The following is a 24,345-nucleotide window of genomic DNA, read 5'->3' as shown; positions in this document are numbered from 1 at the left end:
GACCCAGACCCATAACCAAGGGAAGCCTGTAACGCTCCTCCCGTGCCATGCCCGCTAACGTCCCACTGCCAACACCTCTTTGAGCACAAGCGCGTTTCCCATTCACAGTGGTTAGCAGTCGCGTACAAACTTACAGCCAAACCGCTGACAGGCGCGGAGCTGCTGCTTCCTGCAAGCGCTCATTGCGGAGCCAAGACAGACGGTCAGCCAGCGACGGCACACACGGTACCCGCCTGTTCACTTATCCCTTTATCCAGGCGCTATCATACGAGCACTCTTATGTGCATAAATTGTGCGAGGGGTGTGATCCTGCTGTTATCAGTATCGGTGCTGGCAGGCCTAAGTAATCACCAGCCTGAATAAGGGGAAGATCAGGCACTCAGCCTTCTTCCACCATCCAAGCACGTGAATATATTCATGCCTACAAAACACGACATCCAGAGCCTACGCTTGCGCAGTGCTGTGTCAGCCCTCCTGCGTGCGGGGAGCACCTCGGGAGCCCAGCCGTGCCCCCACACGCACTGCTACAACGCCACCAAAGCGGCCAAACCTGAACACAAAGGACACCGCATTGTACTTGTTGCTTCTGCATCCTTTAACCGCCTCCACCGGACAGAGACATGGTAGTGCTACTAACTGAAAAAGATTAACAGAAATTTGGCAGCTGCTATTATATCTGGCTAAGGAAAAGGGACTGCAAAATTAACTCAGAAGTTCACCATCCACTGAGTAGTTTGGTATGAAATGTGTTTATCTACACATACACACACATTTACACGAGCTTCAAAAATTAAACCTGATGCTTTTCTCCTAGGACTGTTCCAAAAACCCCCTTCAAATAATCTATCTTGTGTAAATTATTAAATGGGCACATATCCATTACCTTCTGCTTCTCAGAAAGCAGATGGAGTAACACCTGGTCTCCTTTACCTAACTATATGCATCAAAGCTTAATATAGAGTTTTGTGTAACTGAAACCTCCAAAATAAAAATACAGCGTTTGGAACTGTAGTATACCAACTCCGACATAGGAGGCCATTCACTGAGACGATATACAAAAAACTCCAAATTTTTCTTAAAATAGTCTCAATTTCTTATACAATAGCTGTGTCTATTTCCAGTAACCTTCCCTAGTTAAAAAAATATTCACCAAATAGAATCATCCATGCTAAATACAAAGAAAAAAAAAAATCAGTATATGTCAACCCCCAACACTGCCCTTAAATTTTCTGAACATGCTTCATAGTGGGCAAAATGATATTTCAAAGTACGACCCATGACTTTTGGTGGCTTTATTTTAGATTAGTTTGTTCTTAAATTATAGATAATCTTGTTAGAAAATATCTTCTGAACTACCCAATTTTGACAAACCAGCTCTTTGCTAAATGTATTTTGTAAGTTTTTTTCTTTAAAAGCACATAACACATCATCATTAAGGATGAGCAAAATACAAAAATAAACTTTATCTACCATGATTTCTCCTCTCTACAGCATTTACTCTCTACCCACTTAGAGGCTTAAACTAATTACCACTTTCCATCCAGCACTGACTTAAATCAAACAAAATCAGACATTATAAACTACAAGTTACTGAAGAAAGTTATTCAAGATGTCTTCCTTTTTTGTATCATCCTCCTACAATTCTTGAAAAGACACATCTTTCTCATCCAATGCTGTTTGATCAGAATTTTACACATCATTTTCATATGTACTATACTATTTATAAGTGCTACTATAAAAAAAAAAAAACAAACAGAAACTCTTTTCCATAGAAGGCTATGCCACAGCAAAATGACCAATAGATGAAAAGGTCAAGAATGTTTTTTTTTAAAGGCAAATACATTTGTAATAATTTAAGATAACACACAAGTGCAGTTTGTCCATATCTTAGAAGCAGTATCTCACATACAATCCACATGTTTTCATGGAGAAATGTACTTTCAAGTCAATACAAAAATACCAAGTTTTCCTCTTAAATATTCAGGAATATATATATATACATACATATATTTTTCATACTAATAATGTCCACATAAATATTGTATGTAACTTACCAATCACAAGGATAAAGTTACCTGATTTTTCTATAAGCACTTCCAGAAACATTATGAGCTCTTCCTACAGTAATTCCAAACTCAAATATCCTTACCTTTTTCTGGACTTAAATTTTTATATACTTCAAGGTCTGCCATTAAATTTGTAACTCATGCATTATTGGCAAGTAGAATGGAAATTCTCACTGTAGGAAAGCCTCAGTTTAATCTTCATGTTTCCAGAACCAAAACATTTGGAAAGCAATCCTTAGAAGTACAGGAGAACATTGCCAGCACTGCTCTTTACGAGGAACGACGAAATCTTCGTGATCCATAACACAAAGACAGGAAAGCACAAATCCAGAGACAATACTAGGCAACTTTCTTCAAAACCGAAAAGCACAGCCGGAGAATGAAGCTGGAAGCATCTGCTCTGTGCTGCTGCTGCTGCTGTGGGAATGCAGGAGCAGCGACTACTTTTGGTATGAGACATGCAAGCATAGCACAGTGATTAAGATGCTCCAGGCATAAAGCGTCCGTAACGCCTGGGAAGAAGAGCTCTACAGGCAAGCACAAGGAAATCCTGCTGGTACCTAGGAAGGCTGGTCAGGAATGGATTACCATACTTCAGTTAAAGAATGGGAGAGTGACACAGGCTGAATGCAGAAGAGAAAAACCACCCTCACTCCAAAGTGACTCCCAGCATTTGCAGCCACAGGATTCTGCGAGGCAGAAAGAGAGAACCTCTGTGGACTGCACTCCTTTTCCCCAGGTTTTGTGCCCCCTCCTCCTGCCTCTGTGACTAACTTGAAGCAAAACAGCCGTTCTGCAAAATCAGGCCAGTTAGAGCACAAAGCATGCAAATGGTTTAGTCTGTGCATCACTGAGCATTTGATTTCGTAAGAACAAGTAGTCTCCTATGAGATGCTGAGCACTAAGTCTCCCAGTAGCTATAAAAAATTACCATGCTACTGGCTAAATACTGTGCTTGTTTAAGCCAACTCAATGCTACTGAAATTAGTAGGTTTATAGTCCGCGTGGAACAATGGGCAGAAATATTCAGACTTGCATAAATTGCATTTACTTATGATGGAGCCCAAGGGGACACAGTGCTGGAATGCATGGCAAGAATAAAGTAGGCTCCATATATAACGCTTCACATCTTCGACTTACTGCATTTTCTAATTGTTTCACTATTCAGCTGGCTTTTACACAGTGACATTTACATCAGTGCACCAAAGGAATACCTAGCTGTATTCTCAAAGATTGTGACAGCAATAAAAGAGGACAGAATTTGTCTAGTGCATGCTAGGAAAAAGTTACACAATAGACAGTGTAACTGAAAGGAGGAAAAAAACCCAACAAAAAAGTCCCATAGTTCTACATGCCTGTAGAACTTGAGTGAGATGGGAGACAAGATATAAGTAGAGCTGACACATTTTACTTACTGAGAAATCATTATTTCTTAGCTGTTGCTAACACCAATAGTAAGACTTCCCACAGTCACCACATGTCACGATAGATTGCAGAACACTAAGATATATGTTGACTACATCTAGCAATCTATAAAATGAAACAACCCCCCCAAACCCACTGTAGGATCATTCTTGGCTGCACTCGAAGTTTGTGCTTCTAATCAAACTTTCAGCTGAGGATGGTAGGACATGGCAGATGTCACGCTCTGCAAAGAGAAGTGTCACTCATTCTCAGTTACAACAAGGGAAATGGAACAGCAACATCATTACCCCACCACTGGTTCACATCTCAGTTCACAAGATTAACGGATAAAGTCATCACTCTGAAGCCTCTAGATAGTTATCAATGCATTTACATTCAAATGAATTGATGTGTTATTCAACAACAAAAAATAAATTCAGCAACAAAAAAATAAACTGTCACCACTCTATAGTTTAATTATTGATATATCAGATTGCACTTGTTAATGTGTTAAGTGCAAATTACTCCATACTTCTATCATTCTATTAATTATGAGAGGAGCTGTACACAAGCATCTTTAACACCAAAGCTTCTCTGTAAGAAACCGTGCCCAATCATTAATACATTCCGTATTATTTTGTCTTCAAAATAAAGTTCATTTTAAAAACAGAAGTACTTAAATGCTATATGGCTTTAGAAATTAGAGCATGCTATATGGGTTAGCAAGAACATGACAGCAAACAAATGAAGACTTCTATGTCATTCAGGAGACATATGCCAAACGGTATGAAAGTACTTGTAGGTTTACTCAACTTCCAAAAAAAAAAAAAAATCACCATAACAACTCTTCACTGACAAGCCAGGTTTTGCATCCAATCCCTAGCCCTGTCAGAGTCAAGCCTGAAAGCGGTGTGTCCTTGAAGACGTACTACATTAAAGTTTGACTGTCTGCAAAGGGAAAAGTCAAAAGGCAACTAGTTCACTTTATACCATCTGACATTGCACTTACATCTTATTTAAGCGGTGGCCGAGCAACCCTCACATCTTTGCAGTTTGCTTCGCTTTCACATACATCCCCTGTTCTCAGGGGGATCACAGCGCTCCTGCTTGGAGTGCTCTGCGGAGCCACAGCACACAAAGTTCTATCAAAGTCTCAGAGCTGATGATGACAAGTAAGCTTTCCCAACATAGAATTGGTATTCTGTTACCTGTATTTGATTAACATCAATGATCACCGTAAGACAACAGCACATATTTTCAACAGCCCCTACTGTTTCATACGTATCGCACAATCCCAACATAAGGTTTGGCAGGAAAGGTAACAGACTCACTTGTATGCCTGTTTTTCCTACTTAGGTTTTCTGCCCCATAAACCCTTCCTTGGGAGACCTTTGCCAATGCCTTGCATGCTTAAAAGTCTGGGTTTTTTCAGCTTTTTAAGCTGGTTTCAAGAAACACATGAACCATCCTCCAAGCTTCACCTCACCAATAGCTTTTGACAATCTCAGCTACAAAAGCACTGCAATTTATTAAAAAGATGTTCATTCACTCAAAATCCATCTCCCCCAGGTTAATAGTATTTTCCAGTCGTCTTAATTTGCTGTTCAAAAACAAGTTCTGTCATTAAACCACTGGAATTATTTTGCGATAAGACAGCAAGTATCTCCAGGTACAAAGGAGACAGTGTCAAAGCACTATCCCTGTCATTTCATTTAAAAAGGGGATTTAAAGCTTTCTTGTAATATCTGCAAACTGTACTTCTTCTCTTCTATGTACATAGTTAGGTATGTTTTCATTTAAAATACACTGTACTTCAGCTCACAGCTTCTGGCTGAGATGAGGGAAATGTGTCCTGTTTTGTGCTAGAAGCAATGCCAGAGGGACAAAATGGTGCTGGCTTGTCTTGGGGTATAGCTGCCAAACCAATGCCAATATTTTCAGCTCCCTGGAAGAAAAGATAGAGTAAACCTGCCACCAAGGTACTCCCAGCTCATCCATGCGAGGGAATAGCCCACGGGATAACCAGCAGATATTCCCATAGCAAAATGGATGACCAACAGGGCAGATGGACAGCTGTGGGAATCGCTATGCTCAGGCCTCTCCTCCTCAGGCAACTCAAGTCTGTTGGGCTACAAAATCAGCTAAAAACTCCCTTGAAAAGCACAGAACATACATGTATGCCACGTAAACCTGAACCAGTAATTCCAGGGTAAAAATCCTGCCTCATGCTTGCTGCTATAGGTTGGACGGGACGCGGAGAGGCCGTGCAGGGCTGTACCCACACGAGCTCACGCAGAGGCCCACTTCGAGAGCCGACAGCCCTGTGCTTGGCAGGGCTGAGTGGCCGTGGTCCAAGGTATCTGCTGGAAAACTGGCTGTGGTGCAGCGCTGCCCGCACCCGGAGACGCAGGAGACCACCCTCCCTCCCCACAGCCTGGCAGCACCTGAAACTGCCCGTGGCACTAGGCAGCTGCCGCATCCCCATTCACAATTAAAGAAAATTTATTACTAAAAACAGCCTTTGCCAAAAATGGAAGCCCAATTTTTGAGCACTAAAAACCGTACCTCACAAGGCTTAGATTACTGGACAGACACATGACAGTGCAAGTTCTACTGCAAAATATTAATTTTCCAATAAATGAGCATATGATTTAACTAATAGTTTTGAAATTACAGCATCAGAAGAATATTCATTTTCTGGCTCATCAGTTTTTCCTTTTTCACTGTCAAAATAGCTGGAAACTGGTACAAAGACTAATTCTGCTAAAGAGCAAGAAAAGCTGATTAGGGAACTTCTTACAGTAAATAGATAATGAAATAAGAAGATAACATCATCTTCATATTCATCATCCAAATTTAATCTTAGACCTAAACTGTAATACAATCTCCTCGTGGAAAGTCAGCTAGCAATGAATAAAACTTTATATTAGCTGCATGAAAAACTTGCCATTTTTATTAGATTAAAGCTTTTATAAATTCTACTCATTTGTCATTAATGAAGATATGGTTCTTTGGAAAGATGACAAATATACAAAGATGGAAGGGAAAAAACACTTGGCATTAGGACTCCATCACCTGATACACTGGCTCAAGACAGATCCCACACATGAAACTCCTCCTTTCACCAAAGGATGCATCTCAACACAGTGTTCTTAAAGGTAGTTACACATTCAACAAAGCACCGAGAGACAGTTTCTTCAGGCATTTTAGGCACTTTTTTAACCTATGTGAACTTTAATAACTAAGTTCTTTAATGCCCTTCTTGCATATACATTTTCAGTTACATCTGGTTGTCTCAAGGAATGAATTGTGGATATTTTGCTACGTAAATCAGAATATAAACCAAAATATATAAATTACTGCACTATTAACTTGTCCTGCTTTCCCAAACATCATTATAAAACTTAAATTGAAGCCAACTATTAAGATATAAGCCTGAATTCTGCAGTCTACATCTGGCATCTTTAGCACTTAGCCTCAAGCACAGGGCTTGCAAGAAGCTTCAGCAGAGCTAATTATAAAGCATTGCCCATCAGCAAACATCAAGCCTAACATATACATGCAATTCAACAAAGATTTACTATTATTCCCCCAAAACTCTTGTGCTCTAATAACCAAAATAGACCGTTTTACTGTATAAAAAGTAAAACATAATGCATTTTATGTTCCCATTCATTGGGCACAAAAGTTCAGGATCACTGAAGCAAAAAAAAAAAAATCCTGCAAGAACTTGCACAAAAGCTCAGCTTCTCAGACTGAAATGAATGGAAAAACACTGCAATAACACCTGCCATAAGCAATCTCTTGTGAAGCTGTCCAAAACCAGTTGTGTAACAGCAGTAGGTGTTCACCTAATAAAGGCGGTGCACAATTGCATCCATTACATTTGGGAAATCTTTGAGATGATCTCTCAAAATAAGCAATTGCCTTGGACTACATCTCTCTCCCCCCCTCAGCTTGGGATGTATACAAGCAGGCAATGTGGAAGAACCGTTTGAAAGATGAGCTGGATATTCCTGAAAAAAGAGACTAAGAGCACACGCAGGAATTCAGATCAGCAGTCAGCAATTTCCCCTGCCAGTTCACTGGTGGCTGGGACAGACAGGTCAGATTGGCACATTGTCAGATGGCAAAATAAGTACTGAAAAATATTGTTTGCTTAGTGTCAGCACGAGACAAATGTTTGAGTGGCCTATCTCAAAGTGCCATTTGAAGTAAGCGGAAGTACCGATATTCACGGTAGCACTGTACCAAAGCTGCACTGCAGTGGCTCGGGACCTCAATATTGAAGTCTAGAATGGAGTTCCCGTTCTTGCCGCTTTTCCTTTCCCAGGGGCAAAAGAAAGTGTTATCGCCACAATGTTCTCCATCCATTTCCTCAGTAAGACGTTACAAGGCAGACCTTCAAAGCTACCAAAATGCCTAACACGACTTAAGTACCTGTCTACTTTACAGGCTTGGCCCTCGGTTCAGTACATCTAGTTAATGGTTTCAAAGGTGAAGTAATCAAATCTGCTCCATCCATTACAGTCTGAATGTGGCAAGGTTGCATGAAATTACCGTTTCCCTTCAAGCAGAAGGTTTACACCAACCAACATAAATTCTGGAGTTAATTCCCACAGATGGTCACAAGCGTGAGGGCATTTTAAAAAAACTTCAAGAAAAAAAAAAACTTATCAGATGTAAAGTTAATAAATGCAATTATCTAGATGCATCTTCTGGCCGGGGAAGTACCTCCATTGCTGACCAGCAGGCACTGGGAGCATGTGCCACAGGAAGGGTTATTACATACACACTGGGGATTTTTCCCCTTTATACTTTTAGCCCCAAACATCTGCTAGCAAAGTAGATGGATGTTTGGTCTGACAATACAGCCATTCCTACATTGTTATTGCCAGCTAACAAACAAAATATGCTTGAAAAACCTGAGAAAATTAAAAAAAATCTTTTTCCAAGCCTAGAGGCATGATGTACTTTGTATTTTGGCAGTTTGCAACAGGAAGGAAAAGAAAGTGGGTCCATCAAGTCCTCAAGGCTATTGCAAACATTATAATTGCTTATCTGCTCTATTCTACAGAAACTGCTAAAATAGCTTAAACCCAGATCTGTCTTCAGTTTGTTATTCTCTGTGTGCACACACTGTGCTGTATCTTGCTGTTAATGAAGAAAACTGACATTTTTGCTTCTAGGCAGATAAGACTGCCTAGACCGCAAGACACAGCAGCAATCTCCACTTCTGTAACCAAAAATTTCATACATAAACAGATAAGAATTTTAATATCCTGCAAATGCAGCTATTAGCAGCTTTTCCTAATAAAATTATAAAATTATGATAAATCCTTAGGCAATTTTGATGCATATAGTACTTCAGCATTACACCTATGAATGTTCAGTCATTACTCAAAGACAACCCATGAATGGAAAGGCACACAGTTGTTTATCAATACTTCTTCTTGCCTAACAACATGCAAGTGTCTCAAAGCATCATTATAATGTGGTAGAGAGCAGCGTGATCTGTGTATAGCAGCATTTTCCAGAATGGAATGGAAGAACTGCTGTTTGTACTTGCTTTTCACTGTACACAGGAATTGAATTCAGACCACTTAAATAGTTCTCCAGCCTTATATTCACATTAGTCAATATATTGCTTGCTACTAATTACATTTACAACTTCACAGCAAGAGCACAGATAGGATGCTTTAACAATTTTTCCAAAACTTACCAATCTCCACCTCAAAGTACGTTAGTTTTTCCTGTATCTATTTATGTATTCATGGACAATTTTCAGTTTGCTCTTGTGCCAACTTTCCCCATCAGTTCAAATAAGCCTTTTCTTCCCTGAGCTTTCCCTTTGCAATGCATTTAGAGTCAGCAGTCATACCCCCTCTCAATCTTTGATTTTCCAAGCTAAACAAACCAGATTCATCTCATCTCTACTTCTGCAGTCCTTTTCTCTGCCTGTTCCCGAGCTCTCCTTGCTCGAATACTGCTGACCAGAACTGCATTAGGCTGGGCCTCACAGCACTAGCACCTCCCTCTTACTCCACATCACTCAAAATTGCATCTGCCTTCAACTAACGCATCACACAAGCAAGGTGCTGTCCTCCTGTTGACATATCTCCTATGCTTTGTCTCCACCACTTTCTCCTTTGCAGCTGATGGTCTCCGACATTGGAGCAGAAGCATTCACTGGTTGTCTCCTAAGTGAGGTTCTTTGACATTCACACAGAGGCACCATGATACCTGCAGTGCTGCAGTGTCATTTGGATGTTTCTGCTCTAAGTTGGGTTTTTTTTTCCCTTTGGCTGTTTTTTTGGGGGGTTGTTTTGGTTGGTTGGTTGGTTGAACACAAAACACGATCTTTAAACTACTCCAAATAAACACAGAGCTTCAGCATTCTTATTTACGCAGTCCACAAGAGTGTCTTGCATTTAAACACCTCAGCTGGAGGTGAACAAACGGAATACCATCTATTCAGGTTCTTAAAGCAATGCAGGTCCCAGAAGGGTACGAAGGAAACACCAGAGATGAACACAGTTGAGCAAAGTTCATATTGTGTGTCTCTGTAAACACTTCCAGTCCTGAAGTCTCTACAGAGAAAGATGTTCCTATGGTTTTTAAGAACACCAACTGATGCAGTGGGATATTTTTATCTGGCTGGCTTGCACCTGAGGTGCAACTGTTATTCCAGATTACAGGTTCAATTACAGATAATAACCGTGCCACTGTAATGTGGCCTTCCAGACAAGCCTGATACAACTGAGTTAGCCCATTGCTCTGAACAAAAGAGTGCAGTTTAGATAATACGAGCAAAACTGAATTAATGTGACATCCTACCAATAGCGGTCAAGTCCCTATTGACACACATCTGGAAAGAAGTGGAGAGGCCAGAAGATAAAATTAGAAACTAAGAGAGAGAATTAATTACAATTATGGAAATACAATTTAAACAAAAGGTTTGTATTTCTGAGGGAACTTAAGAAGAAAAGATAATTGGCATAAGTAACTGACTCTAATAAGTATGAACAGCCACTTTCAGAATTGTTGAGACAAAATCAGCTATTTGCTAAACACGTCGCAGCTTCTTTCTGTTTAACAATTACAGAATATTAGCATTCAAAAAATGTAGAAAAATAAGCTAATCAACCTCTCTGTGTGCTTGCTCCCTGAAGAGCCATGCTCTCAATGTCAGAATATGAAACTATAATAGTAATAACTACAAAAAAATCATGAAAACACTGTGTAAATCAGAATTAATAGACACTACAGCTGGACACATACAACCCAAACACTGAAATGTCAGCAAATCACAAGGGGTTGGATCACAGTACCTTCCCTGCTAATAGTACCTTCCCACATAGAGTTCACATCAGAATTTCTTTCATAATTTCTCAGTAGTGTAAAAAAAGTTTTAAACAAGTACAATTTATTTATGTCTACTGGAGAAAACATGGTCTCAGGCACAGGTAAGTCCCAATTGAGTACCTTGGCACTTGCTAAGTCACACAAAGCCCAAAGTTCACTGCTTGGTCGCTCTTGGTCTGTCTGAGGGAGGCAAGGAGGATGGGTCAATCTTAACCACAAAGCTGCCATCAGGAACAGGGGCGAGCACCCAGCCCGCTCGCCCCCACCCATCCCACTGCCCTTTGTCAGGACCTACAGGATCAGAAGGCTCACTGACAAAAAGCAAATCCTTAAAAAGCTCCATCAACCCTTTTATCTACATCAGCACAGTCCCACAGGAAAGCAACTTCTCTCAAGCATCAGGAGCAACATGCTAATTCCTGGGGACATGCACACATCTCCTTACGTCATGCTGTTGGGAACTGCCACCTCTCTCACTGTCCAGCAGGGACTTCAGCTCCCTCCATATACTCAGAGTGAAAGTAGCTGTCACTGCAGTGTCTTGCTTAGGTTGAAGAGACAAATGGGAAGCCCTGAAGGATTCTGTCAGGGGAAAAATAATTAATCCTGTCTGGTCATGAATGAAAGTCAAATAAATTAAGCCATAGAATCTTTCTGGTCTATGATTCCTGCTAATTTTGTCTTCTACTTTAGACGATTATCACTTTGCAGACTCATCACTCAATAACTGTTCATGGATTACTGGACTACGCACTAATGGATCATTATCCAGCCTTCGCGCCATTAGCAGGATAAAGACGTGCTGTTCTACAATAAAACACCACCTCAAGTCACAGAGTATGGATCAGACTTTTCTTCCACTTGATCTGGAACAGCAAAACTGCAAATACACATCCCAAAGGTAGCTGCTCCGGTTATACACTCATGCTAGAGAGCAGACTGTTGCCTGGAGAGAATTGTGATTAACGGGCATTTACCAAAACACTGCAAGACTGCTCAGACTCAGTGAAGGGGGACCTGGGTGAAGACATCTGGGAGACAAATCTCTCCTTCCACAATGTCAAAGACAACTCAGAAGGAACATGATCCCACCAAAATCAGTGGGACTGCAGCAGTGGCCTGATAAATCCCAGGAATGAACCTCAGTTTCATCTGAGAAGCAGAACAGTTCTGCCTGGAGATGACAGGTTCACCAATGACAGATTTGTGAACCATCTTCCCTGTAACGCTTGTCGCAAATGTAGCACACAGATGAATTAATATGACAATGCCATTGTCAGACTGACTTACAGAAAAGTTATTAACATTCTTCTGGTGTCCCAAATAGAACTAGCAGTGCCTATGGGCAAGAAAAAAGCAGTACAGAGGAAAATGGTGTTATCTCTGAATAGGCTTTCGTTAAGAAGATGCACAAATTGACAAACGATTAATTCTCCCACTAAACCATTAGCTTCATCAATGGTGACATAACCACAGTGACAGAAATGCAGATACAGTTTGGTTTACAGTGGGTTGCATTGTCGTTCTGTGAGCTGCAGCCTTCCCCAGCTTCCTGACAAACACAGTGAAAACAGAGATGTAGGTTCTTTAAGGAAAAAAAATTACCTTTGCTTGTGAAAAAGAATAGTATTTCTGTCTTTAATTTATAGGCATTCCATGCTGCTGTTATTAATACTGCCATAAATCTGCCCTGAAGTGACAGTTTTTAATCACTGACCTCAAAGGGAAGAAGGAATACAAAATTTGTGTCTCTCAGAAACAGCATTAGGAAGTCACTCCCCCAGCAGAACAGGTAGGGGTCCAGCTGTCTTGTTAGACTAGACCTGCAGGAGTCTATTCCAAGCAGGGATAGCTCCTGAATCCTGGTGGTCCCTCACCCACTGCAGGAGCACAGGCTGGGCTCAGCACTGCTCCTTACCCCGTGCCCAAGGGTAAAGCAACTTAGCAAAGGGAGAGAAACCTACATAGGGAATGCACAGGCTCTCTAGTTAAGTTGATATATCAAGTTTTAAGCATACAAAAAGAGGTCTGAAAAGGAAGTATTTTATATCAAAATGTCTTCAGAGTATTTCCCAACTTTGTTATTGGAAGGATACTTCAACAACTGAACAATCATAGCACATAATCTGTAATGGCAAGAGACTAAGATGAGGGGTTGATAGGGGACTAATTAGGGATCACTATTAGGCATCTATTTTGCACAAATGTCTGACCAATACTTGGAAATCGAGCTCTTCCTGACACTTTCAATTCCTCCTCGCTAGGAGCACAAAGGATGCATACCTGCAGGTTTCACTGGAGCAGTTCTAGAAATGCCTCCGTAAAAAATATTTAAGCGTAAGGCAGTGCCAGACCATGGGAACACAACTAATCCATTTCACTCCAAAATACAATCACCACCTACACCCAGAGCAACTCTGCCCACCGCCTATGCTCCAACTGCTGCTCTTCCCTTCTCCAGGCTTTAATGCTTTAGTGACTGCTTGAGCTGTTTCCCTGCCAGGAGCACCTGCGTGGGGCTGGCCTCGCCCGAAGGGGAAGGGAAGGCATGCATTCACAAACCAAACCACGGGGAGGAGGTTTCCCCCCTCTGCCTGCCCGGAGCCGCGGCCGGTGTGGGCGGAGGAGGGGCCGAGCACCGGCAGCACCGGTCCGGGAGCGCCCCCTGGCGGGCCCGCGCGGCGCCGCCGGCGGCCAGCCCGTCTCCGTGGCCCCCCCCCGCCCCGCCACCACCGCACCACCGGGGCGGCGGCAGCGCCGGGCACCCCGCCCGAGGAGCCGCCGCGGCAGCACGCCGTAGCCAGCCCGGCCTCGGCACCCGCTCTGAGCCGCCGTACCGGACGGTAAAGGCACGGGCGAAGCGAGGCTTGTGCAGGACCGACTGCTAATTGGCCCCGAGAGGAGCGTTACCATCGCCACACACAGACACCGCTGGGAAACGTCAGTGACATCTGACAGTAGGAAACAGAAGAAGCCAAAAATAGACCATAACCTGTAACTTACCGTGAAATACACCATTGTCCACCAAGAAGTGCCTGCAGTACTGCAGACAGCTTTTCTTATCCAGACTCCAGTAACTCATTGTAAGATGACTTTCTGCTCACCATCAAAGGCAGCGACCCTACAAAGCAAAAGAGAGTACGGATAATTATGAGTTCATTTACAAGAAATACATAACTACTGCAAGCGCTATAGGAGTATTTATTTGTACCTTTTATGCAAAATAGCTCATTAGTTTCATACAAAGCATTACAACAAATGCAGTCCTTCGCTCTCCGAACATGCCCGTCTCCAAGGATATCCAGGCAAAGGGTGCAGGTGGATCACTTGGACCGTGCTAGGGACGGACCGTCAGCGATGCTTACAACTACCAAGTTTAAGGCTGCTGAAGTGAGCCCACCCTACCCGGCAGTCGCTGCACCCGCAACAGGCGCCTGTTGTTACAGTCAACCCCCACAGCCCCTGCAGGCTATTGTGGGGCCATGGAGAAATGATCAATTGAATCCATTTAATGATGCTGTCCCATATTTAACAAACTACAGATGCATCAGACAACACCACAAAACTATAAATTCTCCCCAGTGAAGGTTACAAAAAAAAAAAAAAAAAAAAAAAAGAGGTGAATCGAAGGTAATTACCTCCTGATTTTGAGACCACAGAGTAGCATTATGTGGATGCGGAGCCCCCTCAGCACCCCTACCCTTGGCAGACACTCACCCGTGGGAGCTCGAGATGAACTCTCCTGGAGACAGGCAGTTTGAGCAGCACCTTTGAGGAGGTGCAGTTGCATCAGCCATGCAAAATTTGTGTCCTCCAGCCCCAAGGGATCCCAGCTTTGCACAGGGAAGTGATGCTCTCAACTCAGAGCCTCGATGCTACCCTGTGCTGAAGCATGGGATAAATTGCCAATCTGCTTCACCATCTTTTCTGCTTCCCCTGCCTCCGTTACACCCCCGTTACACAGCTAATGACCAACGGGACCAAACAGAACCAGTGGGAGCAATACCCTTCCTGGGAAATGCCACCAGCTGAGGACACCCCAGAGCACGTGGGAGCCTTGATGGCTGCCTGAACCAAGCACCTCTAACAGCAGGCAAGAGCCCACATTGCTGCACAGGAGGAAGATGGGGATTCATCTCTCAACCACTGCACTCTTTTTGGAGGCAGACTGCAGAGAACTTCCCAGGAGAACACAGCAGTAGGGCAGCAACCCTTCCCTGCACGGGTCCATGCTGGCCCCTGCCTTCCCTGCTCGCCTGCCAGGGCTGAGGCTCCCAGCACTGTCACAGGATGAGTTTTGCCTCTAACGCCAGCAGCGTCAGAGACAGGCCCATCAAAGTATTCACGGGTAATTTGCCGCAGATGCTATCACCAATAAGTGCTGGGAGTGGAGAGCAGTCTTTTTGGACACAGGCCCCAGAGCTCTGCTAGGCCAAGCCCCCGACCGCCAATTTTTCTTGGATCCAGTCAATAATATTTATAAACCAGTTAAAATGGAAACGCACAGCAAGCCAGCGCAAAACAAAGGCCAGCCAAGTGAGGGGAACACAAGTGGCTGAAGCCAATCGCTGACAATGAGGCGAGAAACAACCCCCCTCCAGCCCCGGGAGCGTTTCCATCACGGCCACTCCGCTGTTCCACTGCCGCAGTCCCGGACAATGGGAACAATCGGAACAATTATTTTCAGAGACCTAAACAGTAGAAGTTAACTCATTAATAAGCTGGTGGTTATAACTCAAAACAAGGCTGTATTTGTTTGAGTCATTTCATTGAACTTCCATTCCAAGAATGTCAGCCCTTTTGTTTTGCAAGTTGGACCTTACAAAAATCCATCCCACCCAGCAGGACTTAGCATGCACGGTATTATAGCCAAACAAACCAGCATTTCGTATTTCTTTGATATTTGCTGCTGGGGAAAAGAAAAAAAAAAAAAAAAAAAAAAACAAAAAAACCACAACAAAAAACACACCACACACAAACCAACCAACAAAAAAAAAAACCAAAACACGGAAAAAAAAACAAAAAACCCCATGGACTCCTTGATCTCCTATTCTGACACCAAATCCTTTCACTGGATCCTCCTTCTCCTTTTGCTATTTTATCAAGTTCAAGACTGGCATTTCAGCAATCCAGATACCCCTTCCTGTTACAAGCCTGCTTTGGTCTCCCATTTTATCTCACTCCCACCTTCACTCTGGTCAACCCAGCTGCTTTCTCGCCCACACTTGGCACAAACACCACCAACTGTCTTTATCCAAGCAAACCACCAGCAGGATGCAAGGACACCGCCGTTCAAGCCTCCTCATAAAACTGCTTCCGGGGGGGGGTCTAGTAACAAACCCCGCCAGGATGAAATACCACAGCATGCTGTAAATGCCCAGACTGCAGCTCTGCTGATGAACGCAGATCTATTTTGCTCAAGTGATTTCAAAACAAAAAGGAAAATAAGTAACCTTAAATCATAGCCAAAAGGACTCATAATATTGTTAATGACCACCTTAGCTGCAATTGTTTCCTGGGACCCAACAACTGTACTCAGCTGTAAGGGAAAAGAAGAACCTGGAGAACTTTCCCCCTTCCCCATGCATCAGTGCTGTCCCCTGCAGTAGTGAAGGTGAAGCAGCTGATCATGACAAGCCCAGAAATATCTGCCATTTCTGGTCCACCTGGAAACAACCCCTGTCCCATCTCTATCGTGGTCCCCTGCAATGGCTGAGCATACCTCCTCTCCCCCGCTATCATTCCTGCCACTTCTGTCAGTCACCAGGTACCTCTCAACTGATTCACCTCTCAAACCCAGGAAAAAAAGCAGGCTGTTCCTGAGGGGCTAGCAAGCCGAATGAGCTCAGAGAAGGTTCAACAACACTGGCACTGTGAAGGAGTAGCAGTATCCTGTGACCTGGAGGCAAGGTAGAGGGAAGCCAGCTTCCCTCTCTCCTGCCAGCGAGCTGTTGGATCAGACGGGCTCTCACGGACACCAGCCAGGGCTGCTCCCATCTGGAAGGTGGCAAGGTTTTCTTCTGCAGGAGAAGCAGCTAGCATGGGGCTGCAGCCAAGAGCTTGGTGAAAAAGTGTAAAGTGATTTTTATGTTTACTTGCACTGTTGATCAGTGCAAGTATGAGAGACTGATAGGCAAATACTAATCTGATATCTACGATGTCTCTGTTGCAGGTTTGTGAGGAGGCCGTTCAGTTGCAGATGTGGGATTTGCCTCTCCATTGTTGCCTCTGTGGGGAGGAGAGATGGCCTGAATGATCCACTGCAGGTGTGAGCCAAAAATGCCTGTTTCTGTTTTGCTCTATCTTAAAACTATCACAGTCTCCATTACAGTATGTGTTTTGGGTACGGCCCATGTATTGTTTACACTAAAGGCATATTTTACTAAAAGTTGGAACACTAAGCAGTAATACCCGTTACCTCTGCCAGACTTCATCTTCTACATTTCTTGGACTTTTGCCCTTGCCAGCCATGAGCTTTCATTATAGCTTGCCATAACTGGGGCCACTCTTCTAGCATTAATTAGTAAGGCACAAGCTGTTAGTTACTTTAAATGTGTAAGAATAATTCTACCATCACGGTCCAGCCTACTGCCAGGATTTTTGCTTTAGGCTATAAAAAAATACAAGTAGCACCATGTTTTAATTAAGAAAACCATATCAAATATTCATCACTAAGAATTTACACAAAATAAAACGAGATCTTATCTCCTGCTCAGCTCCCACACAGAACTCATGTCACAGGGGCAGATTTATGGGGAAAATGTTGCTATGATATATATACATACGCAGTGTCTCAAAGAAACCCTTCGGCCCCCTCCCCTTCATGGCTCATGCCGATACAATACTCCTTTGTTCTTGCACAAAGGGTTCTCTTGCACCACCACGGTGGCCCCTTGGAACAAAGGTTCTCCCTGGCACGTCAGGGATGAAGGCAGAATCCCAAAGTGGCTGCATCAGCTGACACAAACATCCTGTAAGAAAACCTTCCTAAGAAACACCAGCAGTTACTTGGATGGCCCTTCAAGTTATTTGCTTTCTCCGTTACAGAGCTCTGGGAGAGCCCAGCCAGGATCATGCCTTACTGTATTGTACCACAAAAAGCAAATAAAAAACGAACCAACCACACACTTTGGGCCAAATACCATCATTTCAAATAAACGTGCACTTAGGAATGCAACTGTACACAAATTTGCGCCATTTCAACAACAATGACATCATAGTAGAAAAAGAACATCCTGCTAATGTCATAGACCAGAATGTTAGACAGACTATACCTGTGTAACTTATTTTATACATGTAGAATAAGCTGTATCAGTAAAAAGTACCAGTAAGCATATCATTATGTTTAAATAGGAAAGGACTGCACCACCAAAACTATTTTGGCACAAAGTTACCGAAATCCTGAACAGATATAAATCTGAGTTCAAAACTAGTTTGTGTGGTTATTTGGTAACACAACCAATTCAGAGAGAGAGTTGAAAACACTCCTAACTTTTCCGCTCTGCAGGTTGCTCAACTTAGGGGCATCACTCTTTCATGACAAGCAAAATTTCTGCAGGTTCAGCCCTGAGCACATTCATTCCAAGAGGTAAAGCAATCAGTGCTTCACTACCTGAGCAAAAAGAGTTCTCCAGCATGTAAAGAATCCATCTACTTTATATATGGATAAAGTGTATTAACATGTAAGTTGAGCAAGGGAGTCCATTATGTGGTCTGCAGAAACACAGGAACTTGAAGGAACTGTATCTTCTATTTTAGCTGATTAGTTTCCCTTAAACATGTGCCAGCTGTATTATTTTAGTACTTTGAGTAGCGTTCCGTAAGAGATGTCCTTCCAAAGAGAAGAGCGAGAGCTATTATTAGTTCTACTGAACTGTACTTTACAAAAGAGTTATTATGTTGCTTAAAGGAATTTGATACAAAAAATAAGTTAAACTTATGTACGCCTGTGTTTATGCATGCATATACATGTCTGTGTAGATATAGATGGATGAGATAAATGATTTTTTTGTTGTTGTTCTCAAGATAGTGGGTGAACTCATAAGAAAAGTTTTGTTATATGTATGCTTTATGAAATTATTTGATCATAAAAGTTGTAGAGGTGAATGTATAAGTTACTTCTGAACTTCGCAGAGGATGCATATGCTCTGCCTAGGTTGTCATAGATGCTTCTTATTACAAGAGGCTTAACACTGAGAACGTAACACCGGACACCCCCTGGTCTCACAGTATTCTGTGGTTTCCCCTCTTGCCCTGAAAACCCCCATGCTTTAGGGGTTGTGCAGAGAAGCAGGACACTCATTCCAGGGAATCACAATGCATTATACCAGCAGCTGGAGGGTGAGCAGCACTTGAGCCAAAAAACATTCTCAGCTCAGCCTGGCTGTTATGGTGAGCGGTAAACTATTTTAGAACATAGCAGCATAATCTAAATATTTCTCTGCAATATTTAACCTGGACACTGTGCAGGTCCCGAATGTGAAGAGGGTATTAAGCACATGTCCATTTAGCACTGGACAGGAACTCTGAGTTTGAGACCGCTCAGACAGATTAACTGGTAGTTAAGTGAGCAGTAACAGGGTGGAGAGATTGCTAATCTCACCTGTTCTCAACTGCCCTCTCCCCTTCTTGTTTCTGAAGCACTTCAACAGATAACATTATTAAGTCAATCAGATAGTATGAATAGTTCCTACTAACAGGACAGATACTGCAGTTCACCAGCACTTCCTCTGACAAAACCACAGCTCCAGTTTCAGAGCTCGCTGTTCCAGTATCTACCCAGTGAACACATTTTGAAAGCATGATTTATAAAAAATGTATTCCTTTCTTTAGCATGAAATGGTGTATGGTAAAAACAAATATTTTCTAAAAAGTTCTACCAAAGTTAAAGAAAAAGTGCATGTGCCTGGCAATTCTGCCTTCAACAGAAAAGTCCAGAAAACACTGAATATTCAGAGGACTCTAGGTTTTGGAAGCTTGCACCGATTTCAGATATCTGTTAACAATAAATTTTACAGTGAAAAATAGTTCAGAGATACTGAACACTACAAGTGACAAAGGGAAAGTATAATAAAGGAAAAAAAGAAATAGATTAGAAATTAGAAGAGCGATACAGAGTCAAGGAAAGGACGCACTAAGTGTGTGACTGGAAATAATACTGTATTAGCTCCAGATATGGCCAGAGACCCCTCTTACAAGCATTAGAGACATCGGTACAGGAGGGCAGAAAGACCATCTGGCTGGCACTAAGTAGCAGGAATATACTATCCAGAGAGAAACACTGGCCTTTAATCTGGCAGCTGTGATTGTGGTGGGGGCACCCAGAATCTCCGCTGACTGCCATCACATGCATCCAGTTAGCTTCCAGTTATTGCAAACAGAAAAAATAAACACCAAATCACAGTACAAATACTACTTTGAACTTTCCTTGGAGAATACTGAGATAGTATTCAAAAGCTAAGCAATTTTGCTTCACAACAGATCTACATATATTTTTAGAACAGAGGTAGGTTAACTGATTTACCTTAAGTTTGAGAGTAAGCAAAAGATTCACTTGCACACCTCAGGAAGAGAATGAGGGCTGCCCAGACAGGATCGTTGGTCTTTCTGTACAATCTCTTATTCCTATAAAGTTATGTTCCAGATCAAGCTCTACATCATTTCTAAAGGTGCCATCAGCACTCGGCAGCTTGGCAAACACATTGCAGTGGAAATCAGAGAAGACGAGACACTTATCCTAGAACATGCTCTCAATAGTCCAAGCGCCCAGCCCTTTGTTATACTAATATTATGAAATAACAGATACTGAAGAGAGGGAGCGAAGTCATTTGCAATTCTGTTTACACCACAACATGGAACCAAGAAAATTTATGCTCTCACCAACTTTCATTCCCTGGAGCATATTAAAATATGCTGCAGGATTTCTCCTAGGTTAGTTTGTTAGCAGCCATCAACAGGAACTTCTTTCCAGGCTTTATACATCAGAAAAATAGCTGCTGTTTCCAGTTCATGTTTTTACTTTCTAAAGAAAGTATCAACAAATCCTCTGGTGGAACAACCTCCAAGCTTTCAGAGACCAGCTGCTGCACAACATGGGATGTATTTTTTTTTTTTAAACAGTATCCACAAAACAAAGTAGCCATCAGATGAAAAGCTTAGCCATAGTTAGACCTGAAAATAGAATCTGAAGAGATTATAAAATCCTAATATGACAATATTTCATGGGGCATCTACCATCTGCAGTCTTGGGCTTCTTATTTCACTAAGCCACTAACAATCACCCAAATATTGCTAAGCATTTAAGCTGGTCTGAATTCATGCAGATTTAGATTTAACTGTCATACAAACCCAGGCTCTAAGGGTTCCAAACATCATCTGTGCAAATCTCTAATCAGCATCAAATATCTACATTCACTCAAAATAACTTGCATAAATGTTGCTAAAGTTACACGTATAGGAGCCATGCAGAATAGGCAAGTTAGCTGCATCAATGAAAGATCAATACAGCTGATACAAAAAGACATTTTTTCCCACAAATTGCTGTCACTCTTAAAAAACAAAGTTTCACCTACCTATGGTGTAAACTATTTCATAAATGCATGGATACTTTCCAGAATTTAAAGTATCCTCTTGTGTCAATAAAAAGCTGGAAAAATACTCCTGAAGTCACACTCCCTTTTCAACAGCAAGTATTTATCCATAAATATCATCAGCATGAAAAAAAGATTACTGATAATACTTTGTAATAGAAAAGAAAAACATCCAATATCTGATCCTTTTCTTATTTCTCTAGGAATTGGTCTGGAGGAATAAAATAAGAGATTTTTGTTTGGTATATTTTTCCACCAGATCAGTTCCCTAATCTAATGTGCCATGAGAACAGCTGTGCTGGCACAATGCGGGCAGTAAAGGTGTCAGAGTGTATAAGCCAGCACAGTAGCAAAGAAAAATTTCCTGTGGATTTTGCTGGGAGCAATTGGAAACTCTTAGAAGTCAGATTTGACTATTCAAAGGGAAAAGAGAGTTTGGATTTGGGATACAGATGTTTCACTTACATGCTCTTTAGACAGATGAGGTTTCCTGAAAATGCAGATTTTTTTTTTTTTTTTTAAACCTGGTATTTTGGCTATTCCTCCATTAGAGCATTAAACACTAATCTTAGTCATACATTGTTCACCAGATGAAGACAGACTCTGATGTTAGTTTGCTTAAGTGTTTGAGAAAGCTGCTTCTAAGTATTTGTTCATTTTACAGCAACTAACAATCTACACCATCAAGCCAGAAATAGCATTATCGTCACTGACATTGCTGCTGCCACATCAGACCACAGCTCTCTTCATTGTCCCCTACTGGTTTGGTCCCTTGTCCCAGTACCAGCGCTCTGCCAGGGACACTCAGGAAGCCATACCCAGCTTCATTTGGCCAGCGCTGAAGGCACAGAAAGCAGGCAGCAGCAGCTGCACATCTCCCTCCTAATGGCACTGGTGATCTATGAGGTCCAGCCTAACCCCAATAGCATCTAATCTGGATTACGCCAGAGGACTGACGCCCACAATTTGCTCCATAAACTACCCTTTTATTTTCCAGGAGAGGAGCAGGTAGAATTCACTGCACAGCACCATATGTGGTGTCTGGTCGACAAGTTACCCGACACCCATTCCTCCCCGCGTGTAGCCCACCCAATGCGGGCAGGAGGCCAGTCAAGCTGTGTTAGCCCATATAATGGACAACTTTCTTATCTGTCCTACCCACATCTAACAAACAGCAAACCTTAGCCTTCCTGTGGCTGTTAATTCTGATGGAGCTTTTGTTTCAAGTCATTTCTCTGCTCTTTCAGGGAAGTCATGAAAAGCATGTGTCAGCACAACTTGCTGCTGAGGACGGCATTAGAAAGGATTTGAACTGACTCCCCATGGCAACAGACCCTGAAAAGGAATTAGCATTTGCTCCCCATTCCTCAAGAAGCCTAAATGGAATTTGTTTTTCTCCTATTTAAGGAATTATTTCCAGGAGGGCAGCATGCTGCTGCCTCTATCGCTCAGCAGGCACCGCTTCAGAAGACACCTACCTTGCACACCCTGTGTTCAGCAGAACAGTCATCCCACCAGACACGGAACTGATAAATATGAATAAGTGTACATGAACGTTTTCCTCACACAGCTTTCCAGTACTCTGCACACCTTTCTGCTGCTTTTGCCAGCTCTCTGTACACGAAGTTACTAATCCCAATCATTTTTTGCTTTTGCTGCACAAAGGTTTTCAAACTCTAGGTGCTGAATGCAAAAGTCTGTCTACACTGGAGATTTTAATCTACAGAGAGAGAACTCACTTCACCACATTGGCAATGCTATTTTTTATGCATCATCAACAACACATCTTCAGATTCTATTATACTCCTTGAGATTCTTTTATATGTTCTCCAATTTCTTCTATAAACACCACCACTTCCTTCAAAGTAGGCAGAGGAATGTACAGCAAGCCCAAAACCGTCAGCCCCAAGAGCCATCCACCCCAATATGAACAGTCCCAAAGTCGGGGGAATTGATTAATCTCAGAGGCAGCTCATGAACTCCCAGAGATTCCTAACTCATGTCTCAATTCTCCAGGTAAAAACTGGGACAAGGAAAAAAAAAAAAAACAAACTTTACCTCCCATGCTGGAGATGATAAATTTCCACAGACTCCAATGAATTACACTACTGCATGTGGCCAAGAAAAGACACTCCCATTCACACCACTCAGTCCAGTGGTGCTGACGTTGACTAGGGTGAACTATTGAAAGTGTCAGTAAAAAGAGACTGATGGTCTGCCAAGAACGTATCCAGCACTGCCTTTAGCTGGAGCTCTGGTTAGCTCCACTTCACCACATGCATCTCTGCCTGGGGCGTGAAACACATACGGCAAGTGAAGGGAGCAGATGTTCTCACAGAGATTCAACACAGCAAGAATTTACGGAACAGCTGTTAATAACATCTTTAAGAACTTCTGAAAATACCTGGCACAGACTTTAAGACCTTTTCCCAACAGCAAAACGATGCTTTAAAGACATGAAGTTGTGATAATGAATGTGAAGTGTAAGCTTATGTTGTTCTTACCTATCATTATTTTAGAAAATAATAATTCTGTTTCTAGAAATTAAAATAAATGTTAGTCTCCCATAGGTCATTTAACGGCTTTAAGAAGGACCTTTTCTTCCTCAACAGATCAGCAGAAACATACCCTGTAAAAAGCAGGCGGTACGCAGCACACCAGATCATGCCTGGGAGCATTCATCTCTCATTAGGAGTAAATATTTAATAATTTGGACAAGTCATTTTCAGACACACTGTTAATATACGAGACCCTATGCCTTGTAATGGACAACACTACCATTTCAATAGTTGAAACAGCTATTGCTGAACTTACAGATATTGCTATAACCTATGAAATCTTGGATGTTGCTCAGCTGTAGCATAGAATATTTGAAACAATGTGATAAAATATGAAGAAAAAAATAAGATGTCTGGAAAGGA

General features: G+C 42.2%; 1 protein-coding gene across 1 annotated transcript in view; it reads right to left on the bottom strand.

The window, feature by feature from the left end:
* The window catches only part of PLCH1 (phospholipase C eta 1), an 88,115-nt gene that overhangs the window by 56,874 nt on the left and 6,896 nt on the right, over positions 1-24,345 (bottom strand). The window contains exon 2 of the mRNA XM_082319893.1: positions 13,839-13,956. Within this exon, the coding sequence (XP_082176019.1) occupies positions 13,839-13,917 (79 nt within the window). The 5' untranslated portion in view covers positions 13,918-13,956. The remainder of the gene's footprint in view (positions 1-13,838; positions 13,957-24,345) is intronic.

Source organism: Platalea leucorodia (assembly GCF_965183815.1).
Source record: "Platalea leucorodia genome assembly, chromosome: 8".
In the NCBI taxonomy this organism is placed as follows: Eukaryota; Metazoa; Chordata; class Aves; order Pelecaniformes; family Threskiornithidae; genus Platalea; species Platalea leucorodia.
This window is presented reverse-complemented; position numbering and strand designations above follow the sequence as displayed.